At 35.4% G+C, this 19,876-nt stretch overlaps 2 protein-coding genes across 5 annotated transcripts in view; one reads left to right on the top strand and one right to left on the bottom strand.

Moving 5' to 3' along the window:
* The window catches only part of Rhogap100f (Rho GTPase activating protein at 100F), a 116,807-nt gene that overhangs the window by 48,544 nt on the left and 48,387 nt on the right, over window positions 1-19,876 (top strand). For both annotated transcript variants that reach the window (XM_074255129.1, XM_074255130.1), the window contains exons 9-12: window positions 7,082-7,331; window positions 7,415-7,840; window positions 7,916-8,079; window positions 10,580-10,931. In XM_074255129.1, the coding sequence (XP_074111230.1) occupies window positions 7,082-7,331; window positions 7,415-7,840; window positions 7,916-8,079; window positions 10,580-10,931 (1,192 nt within the window). The remainder of the gene's footprint in view (window positions 1-7,081; window positions 7,332-7,414; window positions 7,841-7,915; window positions 8,080-10,579; window positions 10,932-19,876) is intronic.
* The window catches only part of LOC141535275 (uncharacterized), an 81,223-nt gene that overhangs the window by 16,131 nt on the left and 45,216 nt on the right, over window positions 1-19,876 (bottom strand). The window contains exon 1 of one of the 3 annotated variants that reach the window (XM_074255135.1): window positions 6,514-6,978. The exons of 1 other annotated variant lie outside the window; for it this stretch is intronic. The gene's annotated coding sequence lies outside the window, so the exon portion shown is untranslated. Of the gene's footprint in view, window positions 1-6,513; window positions 6,979-7,178; window positions 7,307-19,876 lie in introns of those variants that run through there. One more of the 3 variants, XR_012480571.1, reaches the window with a different exon arrangement.

Below are 19,876 nucleotides of genomic sequence, written 5' to 3'. Positions count from 1 at the left end.
TCTTCAGCTAGCATCCCTTCTCAAGTTGGCAAATGGGTCCACGCTGAAATGACGTCACGATGGCCCATGACGTTCCCAGGTCATTTGCAGCCAGCCTGGATGTCTGTTTTTTATTGCCTAGTCTTGAGTATTCGAGTGATCCCTTTTTAGCGAACGTTTTGGAAAATAAGCCTCTTAAAGGATTATGACAATAAAATAAATGGAAATTACTGGGTTTTCCCAGTTCGTAAAGAATATTCCAAAACGTTCGGTATTTTATTCTAAGTGACCATTACATTAAACATAAATTTATTTTAACAAAGTAGTTTTTTTTTATGTCTAAACTACAGAACCGTAATAAAAGTCTTGTAGGTTTTTTCCATGGGAATTTTTGGTAATTACAATTTTATCTATACCCTAAAATTTATGATAAAAAAATTCCCATACTTAACAATAGAATTAAAAAATATAAAAGCTTACAATATTTAAAGATTATTATTTTTCTTACCGATATTATTACAATTGAAAATACATACATTTTAAATCTTACTGGGTTTTTCCCGCTACTATTTATTGCAGTCATCTGCTTATATATAATTCTATATTAATATATAGAGAGCGTTGTGATCAATCCCTTTGTAGTTGTTATTATGTACTACACTATATATTATAATAATAATGATATTATTTGCAAGATTAATTGATTCAATGATATTTATTCACTTATTCCTTACATAGAAAAATACTTAGTGTCTAACTCTATATTAGTCAGGTCACAATCGAGATTCATAATCATAATAATTATAATAATAATAATACCAAATCACGCCACAGCTATGGCGTATAAAAAGGCGGGAGAATTTGAGTCTGTGCGTGACTGTTTAGTCATAGGAGTGCGAGGGTTTCCCGCTCCGATGACTGGCGCTTTGGTTGGTCTAGTTGGTCTTCTGGCCGTTGGTGGCGTAACCGAGGCGGCAGGACCGCCCCCCCCCCGAGTGGCTTTCGGCGGGAGCCTTGAAAGTCACGGTACGTGCATATGTTCTCTTTGGAGGGTCCATCGTTGTTCTCCAGTGATGTGATTGGGCTTCGAGCGACGTTGGATCCACGGGATCTGCTTCGTTATTTTTATCAGTATCACTGTCAGTTTTGCTGCAGTAGTGAGGTTTCAGCCTGTCCACGGAGACGTTTTTTTCTTCCCCGTTTATGTCCAGCTTATAGAGCCTGTCGGTCAGACGGCTGATGATTTTGTATGGGCCTTGGTAAGATGGTTCGAGAGGAGCTTTTACGTGATCGCTGCGTAGCCAGACGTGTGAATACGTTTCCAGGTCTTTAAGTATGAAGACTCTGGTCTTCGTGTGATGAGCCGTTGGTGTTGAGCGAATGCCGCGCATGAACTCTCTATGCTTCTCTACGAAGATTTGTGGATCCGGTGGAAGGTCTGCTGCGATGAAAAATTACCCTGGAATTCTCAGGCACGTTCCATATAACATTTCAGCTGGAGTGGCCTGGATGTCTTCTTTAAAAGATGTTCGGAGTCCTAGTAGGACAGTTGGTAGTATTTCGATCCAGGGCTTGGGCGAGCACATGAGCGCTGCTTTGAGTGTGCGATGCATGCGTTCAACGATACCATTTGACTGAGGATGGTAGCTGTTGTTTGGTTTTTTTCTGCACCCACTAGATTGGCCAGTGCCTTGAAAAGTGCGGATTCAAATTGCGTTCCCTGGTCTGAAGTGATCGTGATTGGGGATCCGAAACGGGCTATCCGGTGGTTGAAGAGTTCGGTTGCCACTGTGTCAGCTGTCATGTCTTTGATAGGTACAGCTTCTGGCCATCTTGAGAAACGATCGACCATGGTGAGGCAATATTGATAACCATTTACGTTTGGTAAAGTGATTATGTCGATGTGTATGTGATTGAATCTCGAATCAGGTACATCAATGTGATTCGGTTGAAGACGTGTGTGTCGGTGTACTTTAGATTGCTGGCACGGCGTGCACTCACGTGACCATTGGGTGGCGTCTTTTCGAATGCCGGGCCAGACGAATTTTTCTCGGAGCAATCTAGATGTTGTTCTGCCACTGGGATGGGCCGGTTCGTGGATCTTGTTGAAGGCTACTCTGCGAAGTGATGCTGGAATGTACGGCTTCACTTGCCCAGAGGAGATGTTGCCGTAAATTTTAATGCCGTTTTCGACTTCGATTTCCTGTATCAGCAACGACGTAGGATGTTGGATCATATCCTGTAATTCTGCGTCATTGAGCTGTTCGTTGGCGATCCTTTCGGGGCTGAGCACCGTTGGCATGTTGACTGAGTAGATGCGTGAAAGAGCGTCGGCGACTATGTTTTCCTCGCCTTTTACGTACTCGATGTTAGTTGAGAATTGAGAGATGTAATCTAGCTGTCTCAATTGGCGTTCTGATGCCTTGTCGTGTTTTTGCCTGAAGGCATAAGTGAACGGCTTATGGTCCGTGTGAATGACGAATTGTCGACAGTCGAGCAGTTGCTGGAAGTATTTAACGGCGGCATAGATGGCGAGTAATTCGCGGTCATAGGTGCTATACCGTTGTTCTGTTGGGGTTAGTTTCCGTGAGAAAAAACCGAGAGGTTCCCAGTTGTTTATCTGCTGCTCCAGTTTGGCACCGATGGCTGTTGATGATGCATCGGTGGTGAGCACGAGGCTCGCGTTTGACGACGGATACGAAAAAAGAGTGACGTCTGCCAGTTTCTGTTTGCAATCTTCAAAAGCTTCGTCAGCCACAGCTGTCCAAGGAATTTTAGACTTGTCTTTTTTAATTGAGCGTTTCAGGAAGTTGCTGAGAGGTATTTGGGCGTGTGCAGCTTGTGGGATACATCGTCTGTAATAATTTACCATGCCGAGGAAGCGTCTAAGTTCTTCGATGATTTCTGGTTTTTTGTATTCAAGTATTGCTGAAACGCGTTCGTTGATTGGTGTGTAACCTTCTGCGCAGATATAATATCCGAGAAAGTTGACTTCAGGCTTGCCGAATACCCACTTGTCGTTGTTGATGCTGAGTGACTGAGCTTTGAGGCGTTCAAAGAGAGTCTCGAGGTGCTTGAGATGCTCTTCTTCGTCTTTTGACATGATGAGAATGTCATCTATGTACACGAAGACGAAGTCGAGGTCGCGGAAGATGGAGTCCATGTACCGCTGGAAAGTTTGTGTGGCGTTTTTGAATCCAAATGGCATGACCACGTACTCGAAGAGTCCCCATGGAGTAATTATTGCCGTTTTCTGAATGTCATCTTCGTGCATTGGGACTTGGTAGTATGCTTTGTCCAGGTCAAGCTTGGTGAAGATGCGAATGTTAGTCAGCCGTTGGAAAAGATCATGTATCAGAGGTGGTGGATACATGTCCTCCACCGTGTTGGCATTCAAGTTGCGGTAATCGCCGCAGAGTCTCCATGTGCCGTTTTTCTTCTTGGCCATGTGTATGGGACTGGCGTACGGGCTGTTTGATGGTCTCAGGATGCCTTGATCAAGCATGTCAGCAATTTGATTTTTTGCTGATTCTGCTTTCTCGCCTCCAAGTTTTCGCGCGCGTGCTGTAGTAGGCTGTCCTATTGTTACGATGCGGTGAGCATATTGTGCGTTGGTGGGATTTTTCTTGCTGACGGGCTTCGTAATATCGATGTATTTTTGAAGCAAGTCAGCATAAATCTGCGGTAATTTGGCATCTATTGTTGAGATGTTGTATGTCTGCGTGCTTAAGGTCTCTCCTTTTGTTGAAATGGACGTGAGCGGGTCGATTAGTCGCTGATTCTTGAGGTCGATTAGTAGATTGTAGTGTGTCAAGAAATCTGCCCCAAGGATGGCTGTTTGGACATCCGCGATGATGAAAGGCCAGGAAAGCTTTCTGCGCAGGCTGAGATCCAGTGAAATAGTCTTGGTTCCATAGGTGCTGATGGCAGATGAGTTTGCTGCGTAAAGCGTGAGTGGATGCTTGTTTAATTTGTCGTTCACGTGACTGGCTGGGATGATTGAGACGATCGATCCAGAGTCGATCAAGAATTTCTTGTGAGTGTTTCGATCGTACACGTGAAGACGTATCTCTTGAGGCGGTAGTCTGGTTTCGCTGTCACCAACTGCCTCGACTGTTGACAGCGGAGCTAGTTTCCCTGGTTTGTGGGGTTGATTGGTACGAATTTGCATGGTTGGACGCATTTTCTCGAGTCATTTCCCCAGCGGTTGTGATAGAAACAGTATCCATTAGGATTAGGTGTTGAAGACCTGCCCCTGGACTGCGATCTGCCGTGGCCTTGCTCAGCTCTGGATTTACGTTGGCTGAGATTGTTCATCAGTAGAAGCTGCTGTTGCATCTGGAGTTGCATGTTGCTGAAGTCCTGTTGGAGATTTTTCATTGTTAGCTTAAGCTCTAATACCTGTTGTTCAAGATGAGATTGGCCTGTGTGAAAGAGATGTTTGTTGTGCACAGCGTAGACCGAGTTGCTGTCCATGTTGAGTACGAGGCGGTCTGCCAGATCCGCCAAGCCGTTGAGGTCATTGATGTGAGGTGAGACCAGGAGGTATGGACGTATCCAGGCTGGAAGACGTTCTTTCCAGAGCTGGTGTAAAGCGTCGTCGTGGATTGATCCTCTTGCCAGTTCACGCATTTCTCGTAGGAGCTGCGAGGGCTTTCTGTCACCGAGTGTCATGTCTCTCAGGAGCTTGAGAAGTTGTGTTTGTCTGGAATCAGAGAAACTGCTAAGTATAGCGTTTTTTATTGTAAGATACTTATCTCGTGGCGGTGGATTGCTGATGATGTCCCAGAGCTGATTTTGGATGTTGGGTGGAAGAGCCTTCAATATCTGACTGTACTTCTGATTGTCACTGGTGATGCAGTTCGCCAAGAAGTCAGCTTCGGCGATGGCACACCACATTTCAGGTCTGTCTGCGGTGAATTGTGGCAGGTTGAGGTTGACAGCGTACACGTGTTGTGAATCATCGGTTTGAGTGGCTTGTAATGAGTGTTGTTGTTGAATTTGCACGTTGTTGTTGTTATCACCATCGTGACCATTGTTGCCTTGTGTCCCATGAGTTTGTGTCACGATGCCTTGTCTGGACGTGGAACTCGTTGAATTAACCGGCGGGTTACTTGGTGGTATTTCAAAGTCAAGTAAAGAGCGATCAAGGTTGTCTGCTGAGTTGTCGTTGTCGTTTGAGAACATCGTGTCTTTTTTTGCAGGAGTTCGAAGCATGTGTTTCTAGGTTACCGGCGTCACTTGATGTTATTACACAGGTTAACTTGCAAAAATAAATCACGTCGGGGTCACCAATATGTAGTTGTTATTATGTACTACACTATATATTATAATAATAATGATATTATTTGCAAGATTAATTGATTTAATGATATTTATTCACTTATTCCTTACATAGAAAAATACTTAGTGTCTTACTCTATATTAGTCAGGTCACAATCGAGATCCATAATCATAATAATTATAATAATAATAATACCAAATCATGCCACAGCTATGGCGTATGAAAAGGCGGGAGAATTTGAGTCTGTGCGTGACTGTTTAGTCATAAGAGTGCGAGGGTTTCCCGCTCTGACGACTGGCGCTTTGGTTGGTCTAGTTGGACTTCAGCCGTTGGTGGCGTGACCGAGGCGGCAGGACCGCCACACCTTCGGATTCACAACAATATAGCCTCAAACACACACTCACGTTTTACCAGCTTATTTCCAACTACATCTCTACAGCAAGTCCATGCAATGATTTTTAAGAAATAGGCTTATTCTTAATTGCATAGCCTTGCATAGCCTCAATTTTTCTACCTCAATTATTACCAAATTTTTTTTTTTTTTTTTTTTTTTATTACCAAATTTTCCTTAACTTTAAATATACAATTTCCAAATTTTAATCAGATTTTAAATTCTTCACATTAAACAAAATTCTCGGAATATTATATTCATAATTCTCTTTGGCTTAAACAGCCATTTCACTTACGATTGAGACTTGACCTTACACGGTAAAAAATTTTGCGTTGTTGCTTCGAAAAATTTTGTGTTAAAAATTTTTATGTTCAATATTTAACACTTTTTTGTGTTCATTAAGCAGAATGAATCTTAAATTTACACATAAAAGTGATAAATGTTTGAGACAAAAATTTTTAACACTAAGTTTTTTGACGCAATGACACAAAATTTTTTAGTGTGTAAGACTACCGTTTTGCTTGATACTTTTTCAGTCTCAATTTACTATTACAAGAATCATATCTAATTTTATTATTTTTTAGTTACTTTCCTATTTTATCAATAAATTAAATTATGTTTTGTTTTCAACAATCTAATAATTTCTCCTGATTTCTAAAATTCTCTCAGATAACCTTGGCTCAGTTTTATAATTAAATAAAATATGGTATGAGCCTAACGAGTTATTAATAAATTAAATTTGGGGAGCTACTCAAAATTTTTCACAATTGATACTAACGAAACTTAGTATTAAAACAATTGACTGAGTATTATAATAAGGACATCGGAAAACTGACTGCTATCATAACTAATTCGATACCTGGGAAAATTCCGATGACAAGTTGCTACGAGAACCGTGAACTGACGTTGTGATAAGATATTGTGAGCGCAGATGCACTGGAATGTTCGTTGTTTGGTCTGTGACAAACTCGTACAGTCTCAAGTAGATTTTTGTTCGGTGTCTTTATTTGGATTTATTCTATGAAATCAAACTGAATTAATCGCAGAGTAAAGATACGAGTTGAAAAATCTTGAATAAACCGTCGCTTTGTTCCACAAAAAAATGATACGAGGATTAGGATATTTAGCTCTTCCGTTCCGGCGAGTACATGTCAACGTTTTCGGTGGCAGTCTCTCAATGCTCGAAGCTAGGCCTCTAGTCGATGTAGCAGGAACCCCGTGACAAAATGTAGTTCTCATGCATTAGAGAACATTTGTTTTGTGTAATAAAGAAAATAACTACGAAAAATGTAATACAAAAGAACATAATAGTAGTTTTTTAATATTTACATGGCTTAAGGAATATTTGTTTTAATTTATTTTCTATTTAATAAAGAAAAATTTATCTGAAATAAAGTGATAGACTTACAATTTTGTATTCTAATTAGGTACATTCATTTTACACAAGTCCTATGATGCCTAATGGTAATCGCCGAATGTCAGCGAGTGGTGGTATTCAATCAACAGTGAACACCACTAGACTTACAGGACAATCCCAAGGCTATGGATATTCCCAGCATGCACCAAGTGGGAGAATAATGCCTCGGAGCGGCTCAGATCAGCATCTTACGCGGGTAGATTATTCAAATATTTCGACTCCAGCGCGGCATACTCTGTTGAGATCAAATTTAAAATCAGGTACATTTCCATTCTATTTGAAACATCTTAAAAATGAGTTCTTAAGATAATAAATAATGATCGTATATTAAATATTAATCTAGGTTCTTCTACATTACGATATAATACGAGGTATGGAACGCAAACTGATACTTCATCGACATCACAACGAAGTCAGAATCAATTTGGGATTCTTACAAGACGACACCGACCTTCTATAGATTATGCTTCCGATACTGAGGCTACTTGTTCTAATTCCCCAAGATCAACGTATTATTATTACAGACAAAATATGAAAGATCAGTCTCAGAGTAACGCAGTATCTCATTTAGCAACAATGTCAAGGACTCAAATAGGTCAAAGTTCTGGTGGTTTGAGATCTAACTCACTACCTCGAAGTGGTCGATCCTTGCCACAACAGCCAAGTCTTCGAACAGGACTCACGACTGTCGCTTCAGGTCTTATAGATCAAGAAGACAGTGATGGTGCGCTTTCAGCGCCGGAGTTACCGTCATTTAGAAGAGACAGAGGTACATTAACTTACACGATAAACTCTTTAGAACAATGAATCATTATTTCCAGTAATAACTGATTTTATTTTCCAGGGAGAATACCTTCTTCCCCAAGTGTATTCACATCTGATGAATATCGAGCGTGGTTGAGTCGGACACCAAGTACAAGTGCATTATATGAACAAATAAGAGCAACAACTAGTAGACCACCGCGATATACTTATAGTGCTGAAAATATTCATGCAGCAGTCAATCAGGTTCATATTAATATTTATAAATAATATAAATGTATAGTCATCAACAAAAGTATCTGAACTGATATTTTTCTCAAAATTTTGTTACTAGCACACTTAGATTAAAAAGAGTTTGTATAATACACTGCAAAAGAAAAAATTTTCAAAAATTCTGGTTAGAACGCTTTTCCTTACGCGACTATCTATATACGATGTGCTTTCATAAATGTAATTACGCAGGATATATACGTCGTAACATGCTGACTATTGAACTGCAGAAAGTTCAACCGCGATAGTCCAATCGTGAAATGTAGTTGTCTGAATGAACATTTTTTTTTTCGAACTAAATTGAGTCTGTTTCTTATGTATTTCGATTGCTAGAGCAAAATCTGAAGTCGGTTAAGCTTGTTCAGCCTCCATCTATGAGTAAATTGCAGAAAAATGCTAAAAATCGAAAAAAATAGACATGAAATAGTATATAATGTAACACAATAGTATTGTTTTTACTCACAGTAAACTAAACACGATTCCATTCAAATTGTGGATATGGAGAATTTGAAGTAAGCAAATCCCTTCATCTGCTTCATTGAAATTGATTTAGAAAGGTTTTTTGATTTTAAATTCGCGAATGGGGATGCAAATAGATACCACATACTGCATGTGTAAGGTGTAATTTAATATTAATAAGATAGTTGATGATAAAAAGCCAGAGACAACTTGCAATTCATAAAACCGAGGATTTAGTCTGTACTTAGAAATAAAAAAAACTTCTATTATTGCATGACAAACATCTCAGTTTTTGCTACTGCGAGCTAATGAAAAATAGAATACGCTAATGTTGATTCAGTTTTGAAACCGGAAAAAATTCATTGTTTATAAAACTGTTACTTCGGAACCGATGAATGTGGAGAGGAAGAAATGCAATTCGTCGCAGTCTTCCCAGAAGATAATTTTGGAGATGAAAAAAACTTACCGGAATGTCACAAAAAAACTCCTGTAATCCTCAATTAAAAAGAACCGAATGAAGAAAAGGTTTTTTACTATCGGAATATTAGTCTACCATCATTGAAGCATGTAAATTATACGAATGTCTCGCTCGAGAGATTAAAAAATATAGTACAGCTACTTCATGCTTTCAAATCACCCCTTCAGAGTCTTTGAAATAAAATCACTGTATGTCTTCTGTGTTAATATGCTTTTAGTGTTTTGAACCAATTTATAAATCCTATTGGGTAGCTAATCTTGAAGGGCTAAGAAAATCAATGATTTTCAAAAAATCTGGAAGTTGTTGGTTTTACCCCGTTTTTTTTAAATCGAGTTTTCAACGGATGTTGACGTTTTCAGATCCTAGGAAGCTTCTCCGAATGTATCCGCGATGATGTCCGCGCGCGCGCGCGTGTGTGTGTGTGTGTGTGTGTAAACCTCTATAAGTTCTGAACGACTTAACCGATTCGATCGCATGTTAAGCTGGTCCTTATAGAGCAGTATATCGAAGTTCCAGACAAATATTATGATTGTTTTCCATGACCGATGCTAAGTAATGAGAACCTTACGATGGTCCACAAATTTGAAGTTTATTTAAAGACCAAAATTTGATCGGAAAATTGAATGACAGTCAAAAAACAGTTTAGGAAAGTTTAAAAAATGTATTTTAGAAAATAATAAGAGTGAGAATAATGAACCTTAAGTTGCACTTATTTCACTCTAATCTTAACTACTGTCTTTAACTTCAATTCTTGGAGACTTCATTGAAGAACAAGGAGAACGATTTCATCAAGAGTATCTATAGATGTGATAGTATAATTTTGAAGGAATTGTGTTTCGATTATTATTGTTAGTAAGAATAATACTATCTTTTCATGTGATTTATTACTTTTTTTGCTATTTTTTAGCGTTTTCTCATAGTGTTAATTGTACATGCGTAAAAAACTGCGTCAAACACGTTCGTCAAAATCGGATGATTTGTTCGAAAGTTATCACAGTTTAAATATATTCAATAAAATGTTTTGTTGAATACTAAGTAGACTTTTGAGCTCGAAAGCATATCAAAGTTTTATTGTGGGGCTTGGCGAGATTAAAATAGCTGTAAAACTAAGTCTTTGAGTTTGAAGAACTCAAAAACGTCGTCGTAAGAAAAATTTAAAGTCAGTTTTTCGACCCGGGGTTGTTATTTGGCCTGAGCTTGTAACGATAGTAACATGTTCAATAAACATTAAAATAGTACTGTTGCCATAATTAAAAACTTAGGTAAAATGAAAATCCTGGGTTGAAAAACTGGCTCTCAGACTGCTTTGTATTTGAAATCAGCGGAGATGTAAGGATGGCCTGTAGACTTAACCGTCTTACTTATTTTTTTGCTTGTAGAATATACATAGTTCTATGGTTGTCTTTATAGATTATCTGTGGAACTTGTTGATATAGATGTTAAGTCATAGAACATTCGTAACTATAAGGTATTCTAATAATATGTATATTCACAGAGTATAACTTTGCCTAATCAAACTTAACTTTTCAAATCAAATAGAAAACAGAGTTAGGGAACTACGGCTCCTATAGGCCTTTACCCGGTACGCTTGATCGGCTTTCAACAAGATCTGCATCTGCTCAACAAGTCAATTTAGCCAATTTACGAGCATCGACAGCTGTAAGTTCAACATCACATCGAGCTGGACCAGGACAAAGATCTACTTCCGTCACTCCAAATGCTAGGTCTGTTCTAAGCAGTCAAAAACCTTCCTTGAATTCAGTTGCAAATCAGAGAGCTAATTCAGTAAGAAGAATCAGAAATTTGTTAGAGCTGGAACAAACCAGAAATATTCCTACACCAACGCCGACAAGAACACAAGATCAAAGGCTGTTAGATATTAATCCTTCCGGTAAGTTTTTTGAATTAAATTTATTAAAAAATTTATAAAAATAGTGTTCGATCAAACTTCTATCAGACTTTTAAGCTTGAAAAGCTCAAAAGCATAGAAAAGCTATTTCTTTGAGCTCGGGGAGCTCAAAATAACACAGATTGTATTTTTGAGTTTGAAGAGCTCAAAAACGTCTAAGTGTAATTTTAAGCACTTATATATGGAATAAGCGCGAAGTTGCAGGGATGGCCTTTAGTGTCAACCATTTTCCAGATTTTTTTTTATTGTTACAATTTTTTAATTCTTATTCATTAGTGTATAGCGGTTTAGAATTGGATCACATAAATTTATATCGTCTTAGCTATTAGTACTCAGCATTATTTCAAACAGATTTCAGTTTTACTTCTTGTTTGGGCTATCGAATTCATTTTTCTTGATGAGCGTGAAAGATTGGAAGTTTTTTACTGGTACTCTATAGCTTTATCCTTGCTCACCTACGTGAAACTATGAGTATATTTTTTCAAACCAACGTTGTTTTTCTAATTAGTTTTGTTTATTGAATTGTATTTGAATAAAAAATCTAACTATTGGATAGAACGGCGGTGCCGAAAAGAATAGATGATATATAGATGAAAGAATAGATGAAAAGGAATAGAGGTAACTGCCGAGAAAAGAGTGGTTCTTCTGCCAACAATTGAAGTTTATTTCCCTAACAACATGCAGTCAGTATATATTACAATATATATGTTACATCTTATTCATTAACTACTCTATTTCATAGAATATTGTAGAATAAAATAATGATTAAACAGTAAATGATAAAGTGGCAATAATGATGTCATTCTACTCAAAATAGCGGCTAAATGACTTTAAACAACTCAAGAGTACTAAATTATAGAGAAAGTGTCACTGTCTCTACTATATATATATCAGATATATATATATATATATATATATATATATATATATATATATATATATATATATATATATATATATATATGTCAGATATATATCAGAAACACCAAATAACGTTTTTGCAAACATATCGTCGACACTGATACTGGGTAACTTGAGGTAGAGAAAATGCTAGGGTTTATTTTCTGCTTAGAGCTTGCTATTGTTCTAGGATCCACGGAATAGTAACATCTTAAATATTCATCAGAGTCCGCTTCAAAGACTGTTTCTAGAGAGGCTCGTCTGGGTTCTTCTCTAGAAGGGGATACTGTTGTACGTACTCAACTACTGTCAAAATATTATTAGTTAGTCGAATAATAGAGAGTATGACTTAAAAAAGATTTGTACACTAAACTGCATTCGAAACCCGCAATTGGAGTGCGAGCCATGAAAGAGAGAATTTATGTTTTCTTCCAGCACTTCTCTGCTCCTACTTCAACCGCTCCATACACTCACTCGCATACATATTCTGCTGAGCTGACCGCTGAAAGTTCTGGTTCATGAATCCCAAGTACGATATTGTATACCATTTGAACTACACAATTACAGCTTACTTTGAAATGTTATGAATGTAATTTTCACGCTGAGGAGAAATAAAATCCCAGATCTTTTCATCGGATAAGGGTTCAAAACTCAACTCAAATTGTAGATACTTTTCCTGAGCTAAAAGTACTGTTAGGTTCTTTTTAATAAAATCACAATCTTTACAGATTTTTGTTTATTTCTTCGTACTACGTTAGCATTCCGTTAAGAAGGAATGATTTGACTGTTTAGTTTTTGGGAAAGATGCTTTTTATTCCCTTGTCTACATCTTTTAAGTATGTCAGTTTCATCAGCTTATATAGTAACTAAATTTAGAGTGATAGGTTTCCCAATCTTCAGCTCTAGTTCGCGTTTCTTGGCTATCCATTTTGCACGTCTTATAATGTGAAAGCGTTTGAGATAGTGCTCTACCCTCAACAGGTGAACGCCACGTAATTTCTTGGTTTAGAATGACTCTACAATAATAATAGTATACAAAAAAATAGTATACAGCCCTTAGGAAGTAAAAAAGAAAACCTCAGATCACATGTAATTGTTCATGTGATCTGAGGCTTTCTTATTTACTGCCCGTGGTGTGTATACTATTTTTCTCCTCGACGAAGGCGGAAAGCGGCATTTTCGTTTAGTGCAGCGGGAGGAAAATTGACGCTTTCCGCCCGGAGGTGAGAAAAAGTTTTTTTTTTGGGTATAAAAAAATTACTGTGAAAAAATGAGCCCTTGATATTAATATTAAGATTGTCCTCATCGCATTTTTCTTCTTCCCATGAGATCAACATGGAAAAAAGTTTTGAAATTATACTTCTTTTGGTGCGTTAAGGAAAAATTATGAGAGTAAATTTCTACAATGCGCGCGCGCACCATCACGAAAAACCAAAACCCTGAAGTTAGCTAGTCAAAAATTTAGTTTTTCAATAAAAGTTACCAACAAAGTAAAAGTAAGGATATCTACGTATGTTTGCGTTAAAACTGACAATTGTACTTACGATATTTATTCTAGTGTTTCTGAACCTACAACATGTGTTTTGTATCCCTGATTTAAAAAGATGATTCGAAATGATTATTTCCATGTTAATTGTATATCTATATATTATTCAAATCCGATGGTTTTTAATCATTTCAAATCATTTCAAATTAGATTTCTTAATCAGGGATTAGTCCGAATAAAATATATATAAATGATATAAATATACATAAATATATATTTTTAACTTCTTGCTAAGAAAATATCTTACATTTTTTAAAAATAACCTTGAAGCGGGGAAAAAAATCATAATAAAATCGTGGATACCTTTTTTTTGTTTAAAAAACTACATCAAATGCTTTTTTGATAATGAAAATCGAACGACGCCATCAAAAGTTATGGTTGTTTAAAAATTCACAAAAAATTTTTTTTTCTCTATTTTCTTAAGAAATCTTTGAAATTTCTCAACCAATCAATGTAAACTTGTATATTTTCTTATTATACTTTGAAAACTGCGCCGAATGCTTTTGTACAAAAGAAAATCGAACGACGCATTCAAAAGCTATAGTTGTTTGATGAATATATTTCAATCTCGAAGAGATCAAAATGTGAAAAACTATGCTTTGAGCTTGAAAAGCTCAAATACTAACGAAAAAACACATTTTAAGGTGCTCAAATGCAAACCTAAGGGAATGTTCTAGGGTTGGCCTGCGTGGTCAACCGATTTCCAGATTTTTTTAATAATGTACAAATAATTTTTTTTGTGATATTTAAATGAACTTTATTTAACTAGACTAGATTATGCGTTATAATAAAACTTTTAATATATGAAATAACTTTTTTTTTCTATTATTAGCGTCGTTTTTTCTACAAACGTAGAATAACGTGAAAGATAACATTTTTAGAAAGATCTTTATTTTGTTACGCCAAAGAAGTATAACTTCTTACATGCGTACGTAAGTACACACACACTTTTTTTGCTTCTTCTAATTTTTGTACCGTTTAAACGACTGATTGACTTATAAATTACTGTTTTTATCGATTGTTTGTTTTTTTACTACCAAATTATATTTGTATAAATTTATGCTTTTTAACACCTAGCGATCAAGTCACTAGTAAATCTAATTCAAGCCAACGGGTGGAAATTCCACCTTCTCTATTGGTCGAGAGACATTCTCTCTTCACATAAGATCAATGGGGATCCATCGAACATGAATACTAGTGAAGCTGAAAGGTTGTGGTATCTGTTCGAGTTATAAAGATGTTCATTGAAATGAAAGAAATAGAAGAAACTAAATGAGAGCAAGACAAACCTTGAAAAAATAAATGGGGTTGGTTACCGAGCCAGGAATCGAACCTGGATCTCCCTGATAACATGTCAGGAGCTCTACCAGTTAAGCTACCGGGCCCCTTCCACCATCATTTTTCTCAGTCTATTCTTATACTCTCGATACTTACTTTATGGCTAGTCTAGATTTACTAGTTACTTGACTGCTAGGTGTTAAAAAACATTAATTTATACAAATATAATTCGGTTATAAAAAAACAAAATAAGTGATATTGTAAGGTCCCTCAATGATTACTACATTATCATCGTAGTACGTAGTTTGGGTGGGGAAAAAGAAGGGAAAGTAAGTAAGAATTAATTCCAATTCAAATGCAGATATTTCCAATTTGTGGCAAGGGCTTTATATGGAGATAAGATGAAAATTATTAATTTCATTAATGATTGATTACAGGCAAAAATTGTCCATTACATTTTCTCAACACAATCAATACTAATACTTTCACTTTATGTTTATTAATTTGGTTTGTTAGATGTCTCAGCCTCGAGATAATTACCGAGAGCTTTTGGTATTATCTTTAGTTTTTCTAGGAAGTTTTTTTATTTAGTTTTTCTAGGTAGTTGTCCAACCGATACGAACACTTTCAAGTGTCCTGGTACTATGCATCATGCACGATGGATATCAAAAGCCATCTATTGTTTGAAAATGTTTATGTTTCGGGATCAATTTCACCTTTCCTCTCGTGAAATAAAAAGTTTACGTCAAATATGTATCTTCATAATTAGGTAGATTTCATAGAAATTAATCTTTTGCATTGATCCTCATGTTGGAATTTACTCGGAATTTTGTCGTAATATCTCTTAAGGGGTTATATCCACTTGTGATTTTCAAAAAATCGATTTTTTTTACATTTTTTGAATGTACATATATTCAAGAATATTCTCTGAAAATTTCAAATCGATCCGACAATTAGTTTCGGAGATATGAGCGTATTAGTAAGAACGTCTCCGAGCGTTCGAAAGTAGGCGGAGCACGAGCCGGAGTAGCAGCTGTTTCTGGTAGCTTCTATCCTTTGGTTCTCGACTTATATTGTGTTTGGGACCCTAATATAATAATACAAAAGATCTAGTTTATACCTGAAACCTATGTTGAGGAATTTTAGGTTAAAAATATGTGAACTCATCAGTTAGAAGTGATCTTTCACGTGGACAAGTTGTGTTTGTGCTCAGTTTATGTATTTCTCAGTGTGTATAGTTTAATTAATTAAAGTAAAAAATGCCTCGTAAAATTAGCAGAGAAACCAGCATGATAATTGTCCTATAGGAGAAAACTGGTGGTGTTCGTGGCAAAAACGCAAGCTTTGGGAACTTTGCCCAGCTATAAACATGATTATGAGGCCTTACCACCTGATGTTGCAACAGCTATTTTTCCAATTTACGAAGATCTAATTAACAAAAAATTATTGGAACGATGCGTTGGTGGTTTTACCCAGAACAATAATGAAAGTTATAATCAGCTGATATGGAAAATAACTCCAAAAATTATTCTAGCTGGCTCTAAAATTGTGGAAATAGCTGCAAACATTGCAGCCGGGGTCTTTAATGAAGGTAAAACATCTCTGCTTTATTATATGAGTGCTATGGGATTATCACTTGGACCCAATGCTCATTCCTACGTGAGTAAAGAGGACGCAGAGCGCATATCAATTTCGGACGCAAGAGCGCAAGGGTCGACGCGCGAGGGAAGAATGGCTCGTAGACAACAACAGTTAAACATTTTGGAGGCAAACGATGAAGCAGAGGGTTCCTCTTATAGTGCTGGAATAGATGACACGATGTAAGTTGAAAAAAAAATTTTTTAATTTAGTGTAAATCGTTCCCGAAACTTTAAACGCGTTTATCTCAAAACCGTGTTTTCAGAGTCGGTGAACAAAATTTCTCCGAAACCGCTAAACCGATCGGTTTGAAATTTTCACACGACTTACTCAGATATATTTTTCAGGTAATGATCGAAGGAATAAGGTTTTGGACAATAATTTCGATTTTTTAAGCCACTTTTAAGGAAAAATTTGCATGAAAAACTGAATTTTTTTTTTGAACGGTCGCCATTTTGTCAAAAATCAAAATTTTGACTAGACCTTCGATCATTACCTGTACTTATTTATTACAAAACTAAATATTTTGGGTTTTTGGTTTTCAGATAATTTGGACCAGAGATATCTTGTTCACCGCCAAGCACCTTTTTTTGGAGGTCTCTCCGCAGATCATCTACAGGAGCTAGGGGATCCAATATTTTTTTAAATAAACCACTGATTGTTAAAATACATTAAAATCTGTTGAAGTACATTTTTTCCATTAATGTATAAAATAAAATGCCTCTTTGGAAAAAATTCACAAAAAAACGCGTTTTTTCTGCCTCGCCAGTGGATATAACCCCTTAACTAGTCGAGTAAAGCTCAAAAATAACGTTAGTTAAAAAATTTATATATGTAATATAACGCAGGATGTTGCCGCGATTGTGTCTACAGTTCTTGACGGATCTAGATGAAATTTGTTACACATATTCTATGGATAATAACCTTGGATGAGTTCGAAGATGAGCAAAATCCATCAATAAGTTTAGAAATGGCAGCTCTTTAAAATTATCAAAATAGTGAAAATCACGTTTTCGGTGACTTCATTGATGTATAACTTTTGATTAAAAAGAGATGCCTAATTTGTGACAAATTCATGTGAAAGCTCATGAAATTACCTTTAATTTGACGTATATGACATTGACATTTTGACCATTTTTAGTTATTTTATCAAAGTTAAGAGTTCTATTGAACCATTTTCAGGCAATGTGTAGTGCAACCGACTTATGAATGTTATTCTGTTGAGAATTCTCAACAGGTCCTAATGAAATTTAGTATGCAAATTCTTTACACAATTAGCTTGCATAGGCCTTAAAATGAGCAAAATCCGTTTAGTTTAGAAATAGTAGCTCTTCAAAATGATCAAAATAGTAAAAATTACGTTTCCGGTGGCTTCATTTATGTATAACTTTTAATACCAAAAAGATAGCTGATTTTTGATAAATTCATCTAAAAGCTTATAAAATTACTTCTAATTTGACGTATACAACGTTAACTTTTTGACAATTATTAGTTATTTTATCGATGTTTTTCACCACAAGAAAATTATTAAAATTACAAAAATTATAAAAATTGTGATTTTTGTAATTTTACTTCTGAACAACTTTTGATATATAACTTTTAATATGAAAACATACGATGGTTCGATTTGAAAATAATTAAAAGAAACTATACTTTCATTAATAAAAGTTTAAGTATTAATTATTCGACAAATTTTTTTTATAATTTTTTATAATTACAAAAAATTGAAATCTACCTTCCATCTCGGGCGGAGCCGAATGGCTTATTTTCTTTTATTTTACATTGAAGCTTGGTACATGGCAACATCTGTTATTCTGGTGCCTAACAAAGATCTCGAGTTGATCTAGAGTTGAAAGGGAAGAAAAATTTGATTTTAAACAAAAATATTAACCCGGTGGTGACAGAAGAAGCTTGTAGAAAGATGAAAGAACATTTGTAGTATTTAAAGTATTCTATTGGGAGTATGAAGTACTTCATTTACGAAAGTTTTTATAGACATGGGAAAATTACATCCTATAACGTTATTAGTCGTGTCAATTATCATACCGTAGCGGTAAAGAATCAACTGAAATTCAGTACTTTACTCCGAAATTCTAAGAGGTAAATCGAATCTGTTACTACCGGTCCACTGTCTAAAATTTTAAACATTGAAACAGATTCCAATTATTTGCACACTGCCTTCCTACTGGAGCGATAAATGTTTATTCAACATCGTCTATGAAGTACATAGGCCAAGAATTGATGAAAAATACAGTATTGATGATGCCCACTGAAAACGGACCATTATTCTATTATATACATAACGTTTTTTTGAAACAAATTAAAAAATTAATTTTGGTCGTTACATACATTAATGGATTTTTTTTTATATACACTTTCAAGGATATGACATTAGTATTAATTATAAAAACTGGTCCTGTTTATTTTACATAGATTTAAAATTTTATACTGTGACAAGGTGTGCAACAGCCGGAAATGGATAAATTTACATTCCAAAACGCTGGATATAATTTACAAAATAACTAAATCCTATTTAATAATAATATGAAAAAAATAAAATAACATATAGATAAAAAATTTTTTTTTTGCATTATTTCTTTCATATTTTTAATAAGGCAGACATAAATTCTTGTAATTTTTTAATTGATTTTTATTTTTACTTTTTTTTTTACTAAAACAAATTCATATTAAAGAGAAAATTAAAAAAAAAACAATCATGTCATGATATAATAAATATTATTTATGTAACTAGCAGCGAACCCCAGCGTTTTTCAGGTTAAAATACATCCTAGTTTAATGGTATAAAAATATATAAGGATCCATTTTTTATCGTAAATATTATTAAGATGTCTATATAGATATTACATAGATATCTATTTTAAATTTTGAAAGACGTATTTGGCCCTTAAATATACGGTATATACAGATAATATCTAATAGAGTAAACTAATTAACAAATTGAAATAATTGTGAAAAACAGCTAACTAAGAAAAATTTATGTTTTATTTACATAATTACATATTATATTATCCATAAACATATAACACGTTCCAACATACATTGACATATATTATACATTTAAATTTTATATTTTCGTATAATTTTTTGTCATAAATTTATTTTTTAGTTTTGAAGTTACACAAAATTAATTTATTAATAGTTACGGTGATATACTGATGAAAAATCACTGAATTTCGGTCTATATATCACCAGACATCGGAATTTCTAGTACTAGAACATCCCTTGCAACCTTCACCTCACTCTGGAATCACTCTGTATTCAGAGTCAGAGTGAAATCATATTGAAACCAGTGTGGATCCAGAGTGGTTTTGTGCTTTTTTTCCAGAGTCAAATCACAGTGAATCCAGAGTGATCCCAGAGTGAATTCAGTGATCCCAGAGTGAATTCAGAGTAATCTCAGAGTGAATTCAAAATGAAACTAGAGTGTTTTCAGAATGTCTTGAAAATGTTTTCAACGTGGGTTTAGCGCTTTTCAGAGTAAATTCGAATAATTCTCAATTTTGTCCTTAGTATATTTATGATAACTTTAACACGAGTGTAGTGT

Source organism: Cotesia typhae, unplaced genomic scaffold, assembly GCF_013202065.1.
Source record: "Cotesia typhae breed Kobodo isofemale line unplaced genomic scaffold, CoteBio_Ctyphae scaffold_13, whole genome shotgun sequence".
NCBI lineage: Eukaryota > Metazoa > Arthropoda > Insecta > Hymenoptera > Braconidae > Cotesia > Cotesia typhae.
The sequence above is the reverse complement of the archived record's forward strand: the minus strand, read 5'-3'. Positions and strand labels throughout refer to the sequence as shown.